Source organism: Nicotiana tabacum, chromosome 18 (assembly GCF_000715075.1).
Source record: "Nicotiana tabacum cultivar K326 chromosome 18, ASM71507v2, whole genome shotgun sequence".
Lineage (NCBI taxonomy): Eukaryota > Viridiplantae > Streptophyta > Magnoliopsida > Solanales > Solanaceae > Nicotiana > Nicotiana tabacum.
The window spans coordinates 78,679,480-78,698,026 of NC_134097.1; the positions used below are offsets into that span (position 1 = coordinate 78,679,480).

The 18,547-nt window shown below is 35.3% G+C and overlaps 1 protein-coding gene across 2 annotated transcripts; it reads right to left on the minus strand.

The window, feature by feature from the left end:
- Positions 1-4,315: 4,315 nt before the first annotated feature.
- On the minus strand, positions 4,316-9,160 carry LOC107774142 (protein NRT1/ PTR FAMILY 4.5). Of its 2 annotated transcripts, XM_016593619.2 has the most exons (6): positions 8,963-9,160; positions 8,776-8,863; positions 8,463-8,680; positions 7,480-7,902; positions 6,400-6,524; positions 4,316-5,566 (listed from the first exon to the last, which is right to left on the minus strand). In XM_016593619.2, the coding sequence occupies exons 1-6, from the start codon at positions 8,963-8,965 to the stop codon at positions 4,630-4,632; spliced, it is 1,794 nt and encodes a 597-aa protein (XP_016449105.1). In that variant the 5' UTR covers positions 8,966-9,160; the 3' UTR covers positions 4,316-4,629. The 2 variants fall into 2 exon arrangements, with proteins under 2 accessions (XP_016449105.1, XP_016449104.1); XM_016593618.1 differs by lacking the exon at positions 8,963-9,160 and having other exon boundaries at positions 8,776-8,875.
- Between the last annotated feature and the right edge of the window lie 9,387 nt (positions 9,161-18,547).

Sequence of the window (18,547 nt, forward strand, 5' to 3'; positions counted from 1 at the left end):
TATTAATTGATTAAAACTCCATTGACAACTATTAAAAAGCTTCGAAGCTTTGAATTCGAAAATTAAATTTTGTGAAATTATTATTTGTTTGGATTGGATGTTGTTGCAAATGATGGAAAATATCCTTTGGAGTTTATATCTCAATTTTGGAATAATTTGGTGAAGATTCGAGCTGGTTTAGGTTAGAATATAAGATTTAAACTCGAAGAAGAAAACATAAATAAATTGCATATATTTTATATTTTGGGTGTAAAAGCGTCATACGAAGTATATACAACTAACATAATTGTATAAAAGTTTTATATAAATTGTAATTTTTGACCAAATTCTAAAAAATTATATTTAAGTTATAGATATATCGTAGATTTTGACCGAATTTGTATATTTTGTTTAAAAACACTTTAGTTACTTTTTGTAAATAGAAAAACTTAGATAAACCGGTAAATAAATTTAAAATTTTGTATATATACGAAAAGGTCCCTTTCTAAAAAACTTGAGCTACAGTGTAAATACTGGGTTATTTAGGTAATAAAAAACAATTTGGCCAACTCCGGTAGGCTAGAAAACGGGAAAAATTTAAAAATAGTCAGATTTACAAGTGGTCATTCAAAAATAGCTACAGTTTCAAAAGTAATCGAAATTTAGCCACTTTTTATGTAAAGATAAATTTGAACGAAAATACTGTCCGAAATTTGGAAAATACTCCAGTATAATATACTGGAGTTCCAGTATAATATACCGGTCCAGCATAATATGCTGGAAGTTCACATACAGGTGCACTGATCTCCAGTATATTATGCTGGAGCTTTCCGTGTTGCAGCAAAATAGTGGTTATTTTTCAATGACTTTGCAAACGTTGGCTATTTTTGAATGACCAGTCTGAAAACTGGCTAGCCCATACTATTTTGACCTAGATTGTGTATCCGGCCATAATTATCCCTTCTTTTTAACGTTAAAATAGCACGGTCTAGCCAATTTTCGGACTGGTTAATCAAAAATAGCCAGGGTTTGCCAAGTTATTGAAAAATAGCCACTATTTTGCTGCAACAGAGACCGATCCAGCATAATATACTGGAGTTCAGTGCACTTGTGTATGAACTTCCAGCATATTATGCTGGACCGGTATACTTTACTGTCTCCAGTATAATATACTGGAGACTGGAGCACTGGTGCTCCAATATCCAATATATTATGCTGGACCGGTATATTATACTGGAACTCCAGTATATTATGCTGGAGAATTTTTTCGGATTTTGAACAGTGTTTTCATTCAGATTTATCTTTACATGAAAAGCGGCTAAATTTTGATTACTTTTGAAACTGTGGCTATTTTTGAATGACCACTTGTAAATCTGGCTATTTTTGAATTTCTCTCTCTTTTAACTCCAAACATGGGGGCATTTGCATCTATACCCACTTTTTGAGTCACGTTTTAATTTGTGTCCCTTTGCAAAAAAAAATTACAAGTGTACACACTTTTTCGTGTAACTTCAGCATACGGGACTGAAGTAGCAAAGGCAATCACGCAAAACTTCAGCATTCTAGTAGACGGGCCTGAAGTAGCGAAAATTGCTGAACCAAGTGTGCTGAAGTTTTTGTTTGTAATTGCTGAACTTAAGCATAGTAACTGAAGTTTTGTTCTCTATTTGTTGAAGTTTTTGTTTGTAATTGCTGAACTTAAGCATAGTAGCTGAAGTTTTGTTCTCTATTTGCTGAAGTTTTGTTCTCTATTTGCTGAAGTTTTTGTTTGTCCTGGATTCATTAGTTTTGTCATTAAGCGTTTTCAAAAACTTCAGCAGAAGATGTTGAAGTTATTTAGTTCATTTATAAAAACTTCAGCACTAAATAAGCTAAAGTTTTTTTGTCCTAGATTCATTAGTTTTGTCATTAAGCTTTTTCAAAAACTTCAGCAGAAGATGCTGAAGTTATTTAGTTCATTGATAAAAACTTCAGCACTAAATAAGCTGAAGTTGTTTTGTCCTGGATTCATTAGTTTTGTCATAAAACTTTTTCAAAAACTTCAGCAGAAGACTCTGATGTTATTTAGTTCATTTGTAAAAATTTCAGCACTATATAAGCTGAAGTTTTTGAAAAACTTTCTAACATACTAGATAAATAATTAAATTGTCAGCAGTATCTAAATCATAAATTTTGGAAACAATAAACGTGAAAGGAACAAAATTATCATGAAAAGAATCACTAAGTGTGACCTTAAACTTCCCGTACATGGAAATATTCACAAATTACTGTCTATTAACTTACGTAATTATTTACAATTTATTTTTAAATAATCTGGTAAACATACTTATGGCAATCATCCTATGAGCTGAAGTTTCATAGCAGCACCAACAGCAGCAGAAGAAAGAAGAAGAAGAAGAAGAAGAAGAAGAAGAAGAAGAAGAAGAAGAAGAAGAAGAAGAAGAAGAAGAAGAAGAAAACAAAGGAGGAGAAAGGGGGCTGAAGTTGTTTTAAAAGTGGGTACAAGTTAAAACTTTTTAGAAAAATGGGTATAGATTAAATAGGGGCGACCAAATAGGGCGCACCGTGCAATTTTTACTGGGGATTTGCATCTATACCCGCTTTTTATGTCACGTTTTAACTTGTGCCCGCTTTGCAAAAAAAAAATTGCAAACGTACCCGCTTTTCGCATAACTTAAGCATACGGGGCTGAAGTAGCAAAGACAATCACGCAAAACTTCAGTATTCTAGTAGATGGGCCTGAAGTAGCAAGTGTGTTGAACTAAGTGTGCTGAAGTTTTTGTTTGTAATTGCTGAACTTAAGCATAGTAGCTGAAGTTTTGTTCTCTATTTGCATTGCTGAAGTTTTTGTTTAGTAACTGGCGAACTTCAGCTCTAGAGCTGAAGTTTTTGTTTTGTAACTGGCGAATTTCAGCTCTAGAGCTGAAGTTTTTGTTTTTGTAACTGGCGAACTTCAACTCTAGAGCTGAAGTTTTTGTTTTGTAACTGGTGAATTTCAGCTCTAGAGCTGAAGTTTTTGTTTTGTAACTGTCAAACTTCAGCTCTAGAGCTGAAGTTATTTAGTTCATTTGTAAAAACTTCAGCAATGGACATTTTAATTCTTATTGCATACAACTATACAAGTAACTTGGTGTTTCGTTGTCATGGGCAAGATGCTAAATTTGTGGTGAATTGCTTTCACTTCAGCCTGAAGTTAAGGGTGAAAAAGGACATGGTGCCAAACAATGACCACTTGCAGATCGATTCGTATTTCTCGACTGGAATACAGTAGTGTAAGAAAATTTTCGTCTTATCATTGAACCAAATATGTCTACACAAAATTTTAATAATTGAAGTTCCATAACAGCACTAACATCATCATCATCATCATCATCATCATCATCATCAGAAGAAGAAGAAGAAGAAGAAGAAGAAGAAGAAGAAGAAGAGAGAAGAAGAAGAAGAAGAAGAAGAAGAAGAAGAAGAAGAAGAAGAAGAAGAAGAAGAAGGGGGAGAAAGGGGGCTGAAGTTATTTAAAAAGTGGGTACAAGTTAAAAGTTTTAAAAAAAAATGGGTATAGGTTAAATGGAGGCGACCAAATAGGGCGCCCCAGACAATTTTTACAATTTTTACCCAAACATGCTTAACTGGGCCAATCTTAAATCATGAGTATTTAGCCCATCAATTTTCTGAGGGAAAACTCACAGGAGAAATTCAAAAATAGCCAAATTTATAACCGGTCGTTCAAAAATAGCTCAGTTTCAAAAGTAATCAAAATTTAGCCACTTTTTATGTAAAGATAAATTTGAGCGAAAACACTGTTTTAACCCGGAAAATACACCAGTATATTATACAAGTATGCTAGAACTCCAGCATATTATATTGGAGTTCCAGGATAAGTATGTTGGAACTCCAGGATAAGTATGTTGGAACTCCAGCATAATATGATAGAGTTCGAGCATAAGTACACTAGAACTCCAGCATAATATATTGGAGTTCCAGCAAGTATAATTGTCCAGTATAATATACTGGAGTTTGGAGCACCGGTGCTCCAGTCTCCAGTATATTATACTAGAGTCAGCAAAGTATACCGGTCCAGCATAATATGTTGGAGTTCATACACAGGTGCACCAAACTCCGGTATATTATGTTGGACCGGTCTCTGTTGCAGTAAAATAGTGACTATTTTTCATTGACTTCGTAAACACTGGCTATTTTTAAATGACCAGTCCGAAAACTGGCTATATCGTGCTATTTTTACAAAACTGACATGTTCCCTTATCGAATGTATTTGGGCCGGCACAATAGCCCGTACTGCATAATTTGGGAGCAGAAGACAACGGAGAATGAAAGATCATGAGTGAACACATCATACATTTTACACTTTAAAAGATTTTACAGCCTGATTAAATATCAACGCATCTATGTGGGAAATTTGACCCCTCATGATTTCCCATAGTTTGCATGAAATTAATTAAACACCACTTAACCCAAAAATCATGCACTTGCATGTAAACACACAGCCAAGAAGAAAAAAACGTTAAAGAACAGCCCATAAAAATATTAACTAGACAAAAACAAGTAGCGAGGAGCATTTCTTGTTTTTGATGCTAATTTAAATACAATAATTTCATCTTTTCAACTATTTAATTTTTCTCCTTATAAGTTTCTTCACTTGTGTCCAATGGAGGAAACTTCTGCTGTGACAACTGCTGCATCATTCTCATTTGCCTTAAGGAATGGCACCCTACTTACTGAGGCTGATTTAGGCAAAGTAACATTATCCCCTGATTTGGGCTTAGTGTCCAACTTGTCATCTGATTTGTACTTGTACCAAGATGCCCAATAGAGATAATTTATAAAGTTTAGGCAGCTTAAAATGGCCAAGAACCAATAGAAAAGTTGCAAATTATTCTGATCCAAATCTTGACCAGCCAACCATCCTTTCTTGCTTTGTGAAAATCTTTTGGTCACTGAATTGATAATATCCACAAAAACACTGCTCAAGTAGTACCCAAAAGAGAGTGAAATCCATGTAAAAGAAGTAGACAGTGACCTCATTCCTGCTGGTGCTTCTTTGTAGAAAAACTCAAGCATTCCCACTAAGGTAAACATATCAGCAATTCCAAAAATCCCATATTGAAAAGATAGCCAAAAAACATGGATAGGCTCCAATGGATTTTTCAAAGATTGGTGTTTTCTTTTTATCTCAACAAGTGCAGCTATACCCATGGAAATAATTGAAAGGACTAATCCGACGCCGACACGTTGGAGTTGTGTGATGCCCGAGGGATGATTGGTGATTTTTCGAGCAAAAGGAACAAATACAAAATCATAAATTGGTATGAGAATACACATGAAAAGTAATGGAATTACTGGAACTGAAGGTGCTGGTACTTCAAAAGAGCCAAAGTGACGATTCATTCGATAGCCTTGTTGTACTGAGAATGTTTGGAGTTGGGCCAAACATGTGTTCATTAAAATTGTGCTAGCAATAATAGGCAACATTCTTGTTAATATTTTCACTTCTTCTACTTTGGTCACTGTGCAAACTGTCCATTGTGTTGGCTCAACAGTTTTTGGAAGAATTGCAGCTTTGTCTAAGTACCTGCATTAATATACTATAAATAGTTAAACTACATTAATCATATAAAAAATTTGCAATATATCAATGTATATAACTTAAATCATACTATATGATTAGAATATGTACATAAACATCATCCGGCTAAGCTCTAGAATTATATAGCCAATCTTAATATAATTATTTAGCAATAATCCTAGCTACTAATGAGCATCAATTTTCAGAAATAATAACATCATAACCTCAATCGAATGAGTATTTGGTATCTTTTAACCTATTACTTTAATTGTCACATTTTCCAGGGCAACATTAACGAATTTGTTTAAATTAAGTATTATAGGATCCAATGTACTTGTGATACTTTGGGAAATGGCAACTTCTCTTTTGAAAGTGTCTAGTGGGCGTTTGGACATAAGAATTGTAAAATTCCAAAAAAAAAAAAAAAAACTTTTTCAAGTGAAAATGATACTTGAAAATTAGAATTGTGTTTGAGCATGAATATAATTTTAGGTTATTTTTGAATTTTTGTAAGTGATCTGAGTGAAAATTTTGAAAAATAGATTTTTGGAATTTATCAAATTTTCGAAAAATTCCAAAATTCATTTTCAAGTAAAAATTAAAATTTATGGTCAAACAATGATTTCGGAAAAAGTAAAAATAATTTTAAAAAAATGAAAAAATTCTTTTGTCCAACTTTCAAAAATGGACCCACAAAAATTTATGCACTGGGTTCCCTTTTTCTTCTTTTCTCTTTTTCCCCAGTTGGGGTCTTTAAATTAAAAAACAAGCAATAACAAAATAAAAGCATGAAATCATAGCCGTCCAATGAAATTAGTAAGAGATACAATATGCATTACCTGAATTGATTAGTATGTGCAATTTTTGGCTCTAATGAGTCAGATTCTTTCACATTGATCTCATACAACTCTTCAGAATTTTCTGGTAATTGCAACTTTCGGTTTCTAATTGCCACCTTGATAACCTATATATTATACCAGAAATTTGTTTTAGAGATTTTACAGCATATATCCTATGTAATTGAAAAAAATACACGATGCTTAGTTATATTATATAACAGTCATGCAATTAGCCCTGAATAGTGTCATGATTTAATTTATTTTAAGGATTTCCTATTTGACATGTAATATTCTGTGCCATGAATATTTGATGATAAAATAAAATTACTGCAGGCTTTAATAATTTGTTTTAGTCGAACGAAAAAAATAATAATAAAGAAAAGAGAATATGTAAATTCTTGGAAGTATGATTAATTTCAGAAAATGTAAATTGACCAATGTAAGGGACTTACATTAGGATAGAGGCGAAGTAACATAAATGCATTTTGCATATATAATTTGAATATTGCCCTTAATATTTCTATGTTTGCAGTATTTGTTTTACTTAAAAAATTTATTTAAATAATATTTACACAATCAATTTATTGTTAATGTAAAAGTTAAAGTGTACTGACGGTGTAAAATATATTTACCCTCAGGTTACTCATAAGATATTACATGTAAAACTTTATAACTAATATCACTCCTAGTAATTGGTAGCCTACTATGACAAGTAATTATGTACTGACTACATACAAAAATATTGCACAGTCAACGTATATAATTTAAATCCTTAAACTAATTACATGTAAGATTTTAAGCATTAATAGATAACCTAGTAAAGACGGTAATTAACTAACATCTTCTAGTATAAAAAATCTAATATATATAACTTAAATTGTTACTTAAATATTAAAGAAAAAGTACTCTCATCCTCGTAGGGAGTATTTTCTCCTTTAATGGATGTTATGCGAGCAAATGCAGATCAATCGTGCTCCAAAATAAATTTAAGCCCCAAATGAAAAATCAAAAAAAAAAAAAGGTACTCTTTACATATACCAAATAAATAAATAAAAAGAAGAAGAGAGTGGGAAATAAAACCTGCAAAATTCTTGTGAGAGGGCTTTCACCAGGAACTTGAAGTCGGTAGAAAGGCTTTCCAAAGACAAAGATAAGGAAACCAAGGAAAGTACCAACCAAACTAATTAGGAAACCAATCCACCAACCTTTATTAGTGCTAACCCAAACAACGACAGTGACTCCAATTGCTGAACCTGACACAGAGCTAAGCAACAGCCAATTGAAGTATCTTCCAAGAGCCTTGGCCTCATTTGGATCCTTGTGATCAAACTGGTCAGCACCTAATGCTGGTAGTGCTCCCCTTACCCCACCAGTCCCCAATGCTAACAAGCAAAGTGAACCATAGAATAATAGTCCTATCCCACCTTCTAAACAATTTGACTTGCCACATACTTGTGGTTGCAAACTTGAGTAACGAGCTTGAATTGTCATCAATGTCCATGCCTAGATATGAAGAAACTAATATTTTGACGGCTCGTTTGTTGAAAATGAAACAAAAAAATTGTATTTAATATTCTGACCGTTAGGGTGTTGAAAATTTGTGGCAAATACTCCATCCGTTCACTTTTACTTGGCATGTATATTAAAAATAGATTTTTATTTTTACTTGTCACTTTACGCATATCAAGAGAAGATAATTTTTTTTCTTGTTATACGCACAATATTTATTACGCATATCATTTTCTCAAATTCAATAAAATATGCATCAATTAATATGGGTATTATGGTAAATTATGCACTTCATTTATTATTTCTTAAGGGGCGTAAAAAGTCAAAACGTGTCAAGTAAAAGTGAATGGAGGGAGTATTATATTTACAGATCGAAAAATTTCAACCCATCGCGCACCGACCATTTCATACATCAAGGACGGTCGTAAATACAGCGGCGGAGCCAAAATTTTTATTAAGGGATATCAAGATATATAAAAGTAAACATACGAAAAAAACACATAGTATATATGCATACTATAAATTAATCATTATTGAGAAAACTAATTACTTACAAGTATTTCAGCTGTTCCGAATATGAGAATGGTATGGAATCTGCTGAGGTAAGTATCAGAAATAAAACCACCAATAATGGAGAGCAAGTACGTGGAGCCCAATAAGTTAGTGACAGTGTTGGCTGAGCCGCTGAGGTCCAAATGCATTTTGAATGAGAAGTATAATACCATACTCACCATGTTTGCTACAAATCCAATGTTATCTAATCCCACAAAACCTACAAAGTAATAATTACGACGAAATCTCAAACATTAATTAACCATCTGTTAACTACAAAATTTCCCAAGGTAGGACAGGAAATAACTCTCTTACCATAGATGAAGGAAGAAGCTCTGAATCCACCTTTTCCTTTAATTTTGTATGAGCTTACAGAATTGTACTCTAACTTTGTACCTTCCTCCTGACAACACATAAAAAGAAGCAAGAAAGTTATTTTTTTGTTGTTAATTAAGGGGTAGGGAGAAGGGGGGAGGGTAGAGGATAGCAATTAAGCACTGACCATTGTTGCAGAAAGTTGAGAGGATTGTCAGTTAGATAGTGAAATATATAACTGCCAATTCGTGTGTTGTGTTTTGGGTACTAAAGAAGTTGAATGACAAGGTTCTATATAACGTTCACGGCTTCAAATTCGTCGCTTTCTTCCTCTCTCTGTCATGAATCATGATTAAGATATGGCTGGCATCTAAGTTGGGCTTACCTTTCCATAATTGCACAAAATATGGGTTGTGGGCACTCCGATCCACTAAATTAAAGAACGTATTTTTATTACTTATTAACTTTTTATTTCATCAATTCAAAAGGCGAATACACGAGGATTTAAAATTAGTCGAGTACTTAGAATGTGTGTAATCTTTTATATATATAAATTCATATACATATCGCATTCAAGTCGATCGAAAATAATAAGATCAATTGAATCACTAGAACTCCTCTTAAATCTACCGTTGAGTGCTCCAGTTATCTGGTTAACTTGCATTATTTTTCTCTCTTTTGGGGTAGGGGTTATAGAGGAGGGTGGATTTTAAAAGTTGGGAGTTACTATGCTGTGTTGGTCGGACCAATGATAAATGTACTAAGCTATTGCCCTATCTTCGGGGATTTGCATCAATTCTAAGCTAACATGTTCAACTTAATTATCTAAAATTATTATTGTCCTTTTCATGTTTAACTGTGAATTATATAAGAATATAGGATCTTCACAAGATTTATGGTTACAGAGGTAAAACATCAAATCAACGTAATGATTTTTCATGGAAAAATTGAGGTTATGCCAATTATTGCAAGTCCAACTATTTTTCTGTATCTATATGTATTTCTTCGGGATACTGATCGACAAAGTGTCACGCACACGGACTGATGGACATATGCACAATAAATAAACAGACATAAATTGCATTAAACAGTTGATTTCTTCATTGAAACAAAAGCTAAAATATGATTGGAATATTACATATCCAGCTGAGAACCTCATTAGTCGTTAGTAGGCATCTTAAACTTAACTACTCTGTTTTTTTTTAGTTATATTCAGTAATTACGGCGTCATCTTTCCCTTATTCTCTGTATACGTGTTGAAACAACAACAACCCAGTATAATCTCACAAGTGGGGTCTGGGAAGGGTAATATGTACGCAGACTTTATTTCTACCCCGAGGGGCACAGAAGTTGTTTCCAGGAGACTCTTGGCTCAAGAAAGCAACAAGAGACGCTATATTAGTACTATCAATAGACTCATAATAAAATAACATAAAATCCATAACATAACATAAAATACCATAAAATAACAAAATAACAGCAATATAAGAAATATAGGAAATACGAGAAAAATGTAAAGTATACTAATAACCAACAGATAAAGTCCATCATCAGTAGCTGATCAGTAGCATTCTAAGACTAACTCCTAACTGGCTAGTCTCACTCTAGTCCGCTGTAGAAATATTCACAATTTTTCCCTAACCTACAACCTTAATACTCGACCTCCACAATTCCCTGTTAAGGGTCATGTCCTCAGTAACTCTAAGTTGCGTCATGTCCTGCCTGATCACCTCTCCCCAATACTTCTTAGGTCTCTCTCTACCTCTCCTCGTACCCACCACAGCCAGTCGCTCACACCTCCTCACTGGTGCATCAGTGTTCATCCTCTGAATGTGCCTGAACCATCTGAGTCTTGCTTCCCGCATCTTGTCCTCCATGGGGGCCACACTCACCTTCTCTCGAATATCTTCATTCCTAATCTTATCCCTCCTTGTATGCCCGCACATCCACCTCAACATCCTCATCTCTACAACTTTCATCTTCTGGATGTGTGAGTTCTTAACCGGCCAACACTCGGTCCCACACAACATGGCAGGCCTAACCACTACTCTATAAAATTTACCTTTCAGTAACGGTGGCACTTTCTTGTCACATAGGACTCCCGTCGCTAACCTCTACTTCATCCACCCCACCCTTATACGGTGTGTGACATCCTCGTTGATCTCCCCGGTCCCCTGAATAACTAACCCAAGGTACTTGAAACTACCCCTTTTAGGGATGACTTGAGAATCAAGCCTCACTTCCACTCCCGCTTCCGTCGGCTCAGCCCCAAATTTGCACTCGAGGTATTCCGTCTTCGTCCTACTCAACCTGAAACCTTTTGACTCAAGGGCATGTCTTCAAACCTCTAGCCTCTCGCTGACGCCGCGTCGTGTCTCGTCAATTAGGACTATGTCATCAGCAAATAGCATGCACCATGGCACCTCCCCTTGAATATGATGCGTTATGACATCCATCACCAGGCTCTGTATACGTGTAGAAAACATAACATAAAAAAAATATTTCCTCGTCATAACAAAAAATATTTCCTCGTCATTAATGTATTTGCTCTTGCAATTGTGGTATCTCCGATGAATAGATGACTAAACAGAAAGTGTAGTGCTCTTACATTTGATACAGGGAAAGGGGTTATTGAACAAAGAATTTGTTGGTCCAAGTGAAGTTTGTTTTGAAGATTGACAAAGGAACTCAAGCATTAATCAGGTCCATCCACAGTGTACACAGACACGGGCAGATTCAAGCATAAGGGATGCACGTGAAGGAGATAAGCTTAACTTGTTATATTTGATATCTCTTGATCGAAAAGGTTGCATAATTGATAAGAAGAAGGACTCCTTACTCAAAGAGAACACTATCCAAGATAAGGAAGGAGTTAGAAGTTGAAGTTAACTAGAACTCTTCCACCCAGGAAGAGTATAGCATTGGAACTCTAGTTATTTCCTATTCTACTAACTCTATAAATTATAGGATGTTCTCACTCTACAGACACACATAAAAGTTGAAGTTAAACGTGAATTGAGAGCGAAATAGCAAGGCATTTTGCAAGCAATTCTTGTGTGATTCAAGTGTGCGAACCTGAAGTTACATGAACCAAATAGAAGAACCAGTTCCAAGTGTGTGTCTTTTATTCTAGTTTCATTGTAGTAGGTGGTTTTCAAATTGTACCTTTCAGCTTTATCTAGAAGCAATTGTATTAGGTACTCTGAATATTCAAGTTAGACTTAACTTGAAGTTGTCGCAATAGTTAGAGGCTAGTTGCCACAACGGGATTAGAGATAAACCTTAGGTTTACAAAAAGTTTTTGTAAATGCTGTTTTGGCTCAATGATTTAGTGAAATGTTGGGGAAAATCTTACTGATTAGTACGTCATGATTTTTTTACCTTTTGAGCCGGGTATTTTCCACGTAAAAATAGTTGTGTTCTTTACTTTTCGCATTTATATTTCCACAATATTAGTATAAGAAACGCATCGAAGAACCAGGTCCTTCTATAATCTGTACATGTGAAAATTAGACAGCACACAAATCATCCTCCCCCCTCCCATTGTGTGGCATTGAAGTATAAAACATCAATTGGTATCAGAGCAGGTTATCCTTGAAAAGGCTAACACCTCTAGAGAAGATCAACATGAGTGCACCACCTGGAAACTGGGAAGGGCAATCCACTGCTAGGCCACCACTCTTTAATGGCCAAAAGTACTCTTGGTGATAGGATGAAAGATCACATTATAGGAAAGGACTATGAGCTATGAGACATTGTCACCGATGGACCATTGGCTACCTTGAAGAAAAATGCTGAAGGAGTAGATGTACCAAAGATAAGAGCTTATTGCACTACTGAGGACTTGAGGAAGTAGGAGAAGAATGCTAAAGCCAGGAAATGGCTTGTTTGTGGACTTGGTCCAGATGAGTACAGCAGAATCCAAGGTTGTACCACTGCTAAGAAAATATGGGACACACTGCAAGAGGCTCATGAAGGAATACCTCAGGTAAAGAGATCCAGAGGAATTCTACTGTACTCTCAATATGAGTGTTTTGCTATGAAGAAAGGAGAAACTATTCAAGAAATATACACTAGGTTCACTATACTGACAAATGAGTTGAAATCACTTGGAAGGATTATTCCTGAAGAAGGAAGGGTCGAAAAGATATTGACTAGAGTTTTGTCTATCGCTTGGGAGAGCAAAATCACACTGCCATCCAGGAATCAAAGAATATTTCCACTCTTCTACTGGATGAATTGATTGGAAATTTTACTGCCTATGAAAGTAAGAGACAGACCATGGAGATGGATGTACCCAAGAAGGAAAGGTGTTTGGCTCTCAGAATCACTGAAGGTTATGATCTGGAAGATGATAAAATGGCCAGGATCACTAAATACTTCAAGAAGTACCTAAGGAGAGAAAAGGGTTCTTCAAGAAGTGGTATCTATAGAAAATCAAAAGCTCCTGAGAAAAAAACAATGATGGCTGCTACAAGTGTGGAAAGACTAATCACCACATCAAGAACTGTCCTCTGTGGGAAATTGAGTAGAAGAAGGAAAGAGATGAAGGAAGGAACAGGTTCAACCCAAGAAAAGCAACAACAAAAGATTAACAAAGGTTATGGTCGATGTTTAGGGAGATAGCTCAGAAGATGATGATGATGATGATGAACAAGCACTTATCACTATTGGAGAATCTAATGAAGAAGTTGAGGTAAGTGTTTCTCATCTAAAAGACGAGATTAATTTTTTGTCTAACGAAAGGTTACCTGAGTTGCTCCTAGAGCTAATTAATGAATTTGAGGATGTAACCAATAAAAAGGAATAACTGTCAAAAGTGTTTGTAGTTTTAAAAGCTAAGTGCAAAAACCTGGAATATACGGTTAGTGAAACTTAAAGTGAAAGATGATGTGTTGAAAAACCAGGTTCATGAACTTGACACAACTGTCCTAGAACTTAGATCTGAAAATCTAAAATTGAAATTAGGAACAGATAAAAAGACAGTTGATCACACACAACTCACTTTAGAAGAAAATGTAGGAAAAATAAAAGATAAGTTGTACAAAAGAGATGAGCAGATAAGAATCCTAAAGGATGGTCTAAGCAAGGTCAAGCATGAGCTAGACAGAACCTGTAAATAGAACAGGTCCTCCGATGCACTTTCATGGCTACAAGAATACCATAGTAGCAACAAAAAAAGACTTGGCTTTGGGAACCCTGCAGCTAAGTAGGATCCCAAAAGCAAGTACCTCACACTTCTTGAGAATAAAATTTGCACACACTGTGGTAAAACGGGTCACTATAAAAGTGAATGCACTGCAAAAGAAAAGGCAAGTCAAAAGAACAAAGAATTTGTTCAAGGGAAAAATAGGCTGCCAAAGTTGGGCTAAAAAGAATTTGATTCATCCTTCTTCCTATAGAAAGGGACCCAAACTAGTTTGGTTCCTAAGACTAACTCTTGATTTCCTTTTCAAGGTCCAATTAAAGGGGAGCAGCCAAATATGGTACATGGATAGCGGTTGCTCAAAGCATATGATAGGAAGCAAGAACCAGTTCCTTTCACTTGAGGACCTTAAAGGAGGTAATGTCTCCTTCAAAAATGGGAAGAAAGGTGAGATCATTGGGGTTGGCAAGGTAGGTAAGACTGACGCTCACTCTATTGAGAATTTCTACCTAATTTATGGAGTTAAGTACAACCTAATAAGTGTATTGCAATTGTGTGATAGAGGGAACATGGCTGCATTCACCTCTAAAAAATGCTTTGTGATTAATCTTATCACTAACAAGATAGTTTTGCACGAAAAAATAGTGAACAACATATATATTGTGGATTTGTTCACACTCTCAGATAATAAAATCACTTGTTTAAGTGTGTTGGATAGTGATCCCCTCTTTTGGCACAAAAGACTTGGACATGCCAGTCTAAATCAACTCAACAAATTAGTCTCCAAGGACTTGGTGATAGGACTGCCTAACATTAAGTTCAAGGAGATAATGTTTGTGAGACTTGTGCAAGGGGGAAGCAGGTAAGATCCTTTTTCAAAAGCAAGAAAATGGTAAGCACTACCAGAACGATGGAACTGGTTTATATGGATCTTTGTGGACCAATGAGAACATTGAGTAGGGGTGGTAAGAGATATATTATGGTGCTTGTTGACGATTACTCTAGGTTTACTTGAACACTATTTTTAACATTTAAAGATGAATCATTTGACATGTTCACTTCTTTTGTTATAAAAACTCAAAAACAACTAGGTAATCAACTTGCATCAATTAGGTCGAATCATGGTATTGAATTTAAAAATGCTAAATTTGCTGAATCTTGTGATGAGCATGGCATAGATCATAATTTTCTGCTCCTAGAACTCCACATGGAGTAGTTGAAAGAAAGAATAGGACATTGGAAGAAATGGCTAGGACTATGCTTCTTTCTAGTAAATTGCCCCATAGTTTCTGGACAAAAGCTGTGAACATTGCATGTTACATCATAAATAGGTGCATGACTAGACCTTTGTTAAGAAGACTCCCTATGAGTAATGTAAAGGAAGATAGCCAAATATATCCCATCTTAGGGCATTTGGATGCAAGTGCTCTGTGCACAATAATGGTAAAGACTCCCTAGGTAAGTTTGATCCCAAAAGTGATGAGGGGGTATTCTTGGATATTCTTCACATAGTAAAGCTTATAAGATCAATAACAAAAGAACTATGTGTATGAAGAAAGTGTACATGTAGTTTTTTATGAAACTAACATGCTTTTTGAGAGGCAAGAACATGAAGATGAAACAATTGGGCTGGTAAAAAACTCAAACGAAACCACAGCCCAAACTGAAGCTGCACCAGAGGAAGGAATTGGTAATGGAACAGGTTCTTCTACCCAGGGCAACCTAATAGGAGGAACTGAACAAAGAAGAACTATTCCTCAAACCTTGAGGGAACCTGTCCATGAACCTGCTCCTCAGCAACAAAACACTAAAGGAACATCTAGGGGAAACCAGCTGGTTGTGAAACCTTACAAGTACCAAAGTTATCATCCCATTGAGAACATAATTACTTATCCAATCTTTGGAATCAAAACCGATCTTCTTTGAAGAATCTTTGTGCTTTTGATGCCTTTCTATCTCTTATTGAACTTAAAAATGTTATTGAGGCTTTGCAGGATACAGACTGGGTGAATGTTATGCAAGACGAACTCAACCAATTTGAGAGAAGTCAAATTTGGCATCTGGTACCAAGACCAAGGGATAGATCAGTAATTGGCATAAAATGGGTCTTCAAAAACAAACTTGATAAATATGGAATAGTTACAAGGAACAACGCATGATTAGTGGTTCAAGGATATAGTCAAGAGGAGGGCATAGACTATGATGAGACCTTTGCTCCAGTTGCAAGATTGGAAGCAATTAGACTTTTCATAGTCTTTGCTGCTTACATCGGATTCACTCTCCATAGATGCATGTCAAGAGTACCTTCCTCAATATCTATCTAAAGGAAAAAATGTTTGTCAAGCAACCTCCGAGCTTTGAAAGCAAGGAATGTCCTGATCATGTGTACAAGATTGACAAGGCACTTTATTGTCTCAAGCAGGCTCCAAGAGCATGGTATAAAAGACTATCAAAATTCTTGCTTGAGCATGACTACAAGAAAGGTAAAATTGACAATACTATATTCCTGAAATAAAAAGGTAAAGATCTCTTGGTAGTTCAGATATATATTGATGATATAATCTTTGAAGCAACTACTGACAAGTTAAGTAAAGAATTTGCTAAACTAATGGGGAGTGAATTTAAAATGAGTATGATGGGTGAGCTTAATTTTCTTAGTCTTACAAATTAAACAAAACTCAAATGAAAGTATGATCCATCAGTAGAAGTATGTGAAAGATTTGCTTAAAAGGTTTAAAATGGAAGATTCCAAGGAAAATGACACTCTTATAGCAACAGCCACAAAATTGGATATAGATGAACCTGGTTCATCTGTTGATCAGAAGTTGTATAGGGGCATGGTTGGTTCTTTATTATATCTCACTACCAGAAGACCTGACATTGTTTTTAGTGTAGGCCTTTGTGCTCGATTTCAAGCAAATCCAAAGGAATCTCACTTGACCATTGTCAAGAGAATCTTGAGATACCTAACAGGCACCACTAACCTTTGTCTATGGTATCCAAAAGGTAGTAAGCTCAACTTAGTGGGATATGTTGATGCTGATTATGCAGGTTTTCTTGTGGATAAAAAGAGCATCTCAGGTATGGCACACTTTCTTAGCTCATGTCTTGTGTCTTGGGCTACCAAAAAACAAAATTATGTGGCCTTATCTACTACTGAAGCTGAGTATGCTGATGCTACCTCATGTTGTGCTCAATTATTGTGGATCAAATAGCAATTAATGGATTTTAGAATTGATGTAGTTGTATTCCCACATTCTGTGATAACATTAGTGCAATTAGTATGACCAAGAACCTGGTTCATCATAATAGAACTAAGCACATAGATGTTAGGCATCATTTTTTGAGGGACAACTATGTGAAGGGTTTGATCAATGTGGAATTTTGTGCTACTGATAAGAAAATAGCTGACATCTTCACAAAAGCTCAAGTAGAGATCACTTTTAAAGGAACAGGTTAGAATTAGGGGTGATTAAGATAACCTAAAAGGAACCAGTTCTAACTCAAAAATTGGTTAGAAAATTGTGAATTTTTGTACATAATTAGATTAGATTTTGCTCAGTCTCATACTTTCTTCAGTATATTCTTGTTCCATGTGCTAAAATGACTCATTAATCTAATGATATTATCTCTAGTTTCTTGAAAAATTCAGACTTATACAAGAGATTTCTCAGTGAAGAACCTGGTTCATCAAGATTACTTGGTACGTATTCTTCACTCTGCATATTATAATTATATTTGGATTATGATTAAGAGGAGAGTCCAATTTAATCCCAAAACCTTTTGAACTTATCCATTATGAAATGAGCCAGTTTCGTTCAAGAAGAGTGCAAACCGCATTAAGTGCCTAGATTCTAGGGACATCTTCAACGTCTTTTCAAACTGAGCTTCAGTTTGGTAAGACTTCTAAAAAAGGCTAACGTTACCCAATTAAACACCCCCTTCTTAAATTGATTAGGCCTTAGTGTTTCTTCACTTCTAATTCCCAAGCCGTCAAAATTCTCTCCATCTCATCTCATCTTCCAAACACACTCAAACTCATCTTTTCTCATACCTAAGCACATAAATATCTAACCCCTCTAAGAATCCCTCATCACCACACAAGGAAATCACACCCCACTATATATTAAACCTTCAACCACACCCATCTCTAAGAAAGGAAGGGTAAATATGATGGATTGCAAGGTTGTCGCTGGTTTATAGAAAATCAAGAAAATAAATGAAAAATTAAAAGAGAATAGGGAAGAAGAACCCTAGAAATATGTTGAATCATTCAAGTCTGCTATTGAGGGGGAATAAACTATTTCTTCTGAGACATAGCAGGTAACATCTGGCCCTAAAGTTACTCCTGAAATCATATATGAGGTTGCTACAAATCTGGAAACTAGGTTTGTTCTGGTAGGAACTGTGGCTGGTGTTGAAATAGCCGAGTCTGGGAAAACTAGTAGTAAAAATAAAAAGAGAAAAAAAAGGAGAGTGAGGGTGATCGAAGTGCTGTGAGGGGAATGGGAAAAGGAGTGGCCGAATTTTCACCCACTCATGTTGGTTTAACTAAAGAATCAGGTGCTATGGTAGTTTGGAGTGAGGAATCTGTTGGAGAAGAAGAGAGTGTGATAGAAAAGGGGG

Bases quoted from the DNA above. Each gene is read 5' to 3' on its own strand.
- LOC107774142 (XM_016593618.1), bottom strand. From the start codon at position 8,875: ATGTGTTGTCAGGAGGAAGGTACAAAGTTAGAGTACAATTCTGTAAGC. The intron at 7,903-8,462 runs GTAAGTAATTAG...CTTCATATCTAG, and splicing joins TCGGAACAGCTGAAATACTT to GCATGGACATTGATGACAAT. The intron at 6,525-7,479 runs GTTTTATTTCCC...TATAATATATAG, and splicing joins CTCTCACAAGAATTTTGCAG to GTTATCAAGGTGGCAATTAG.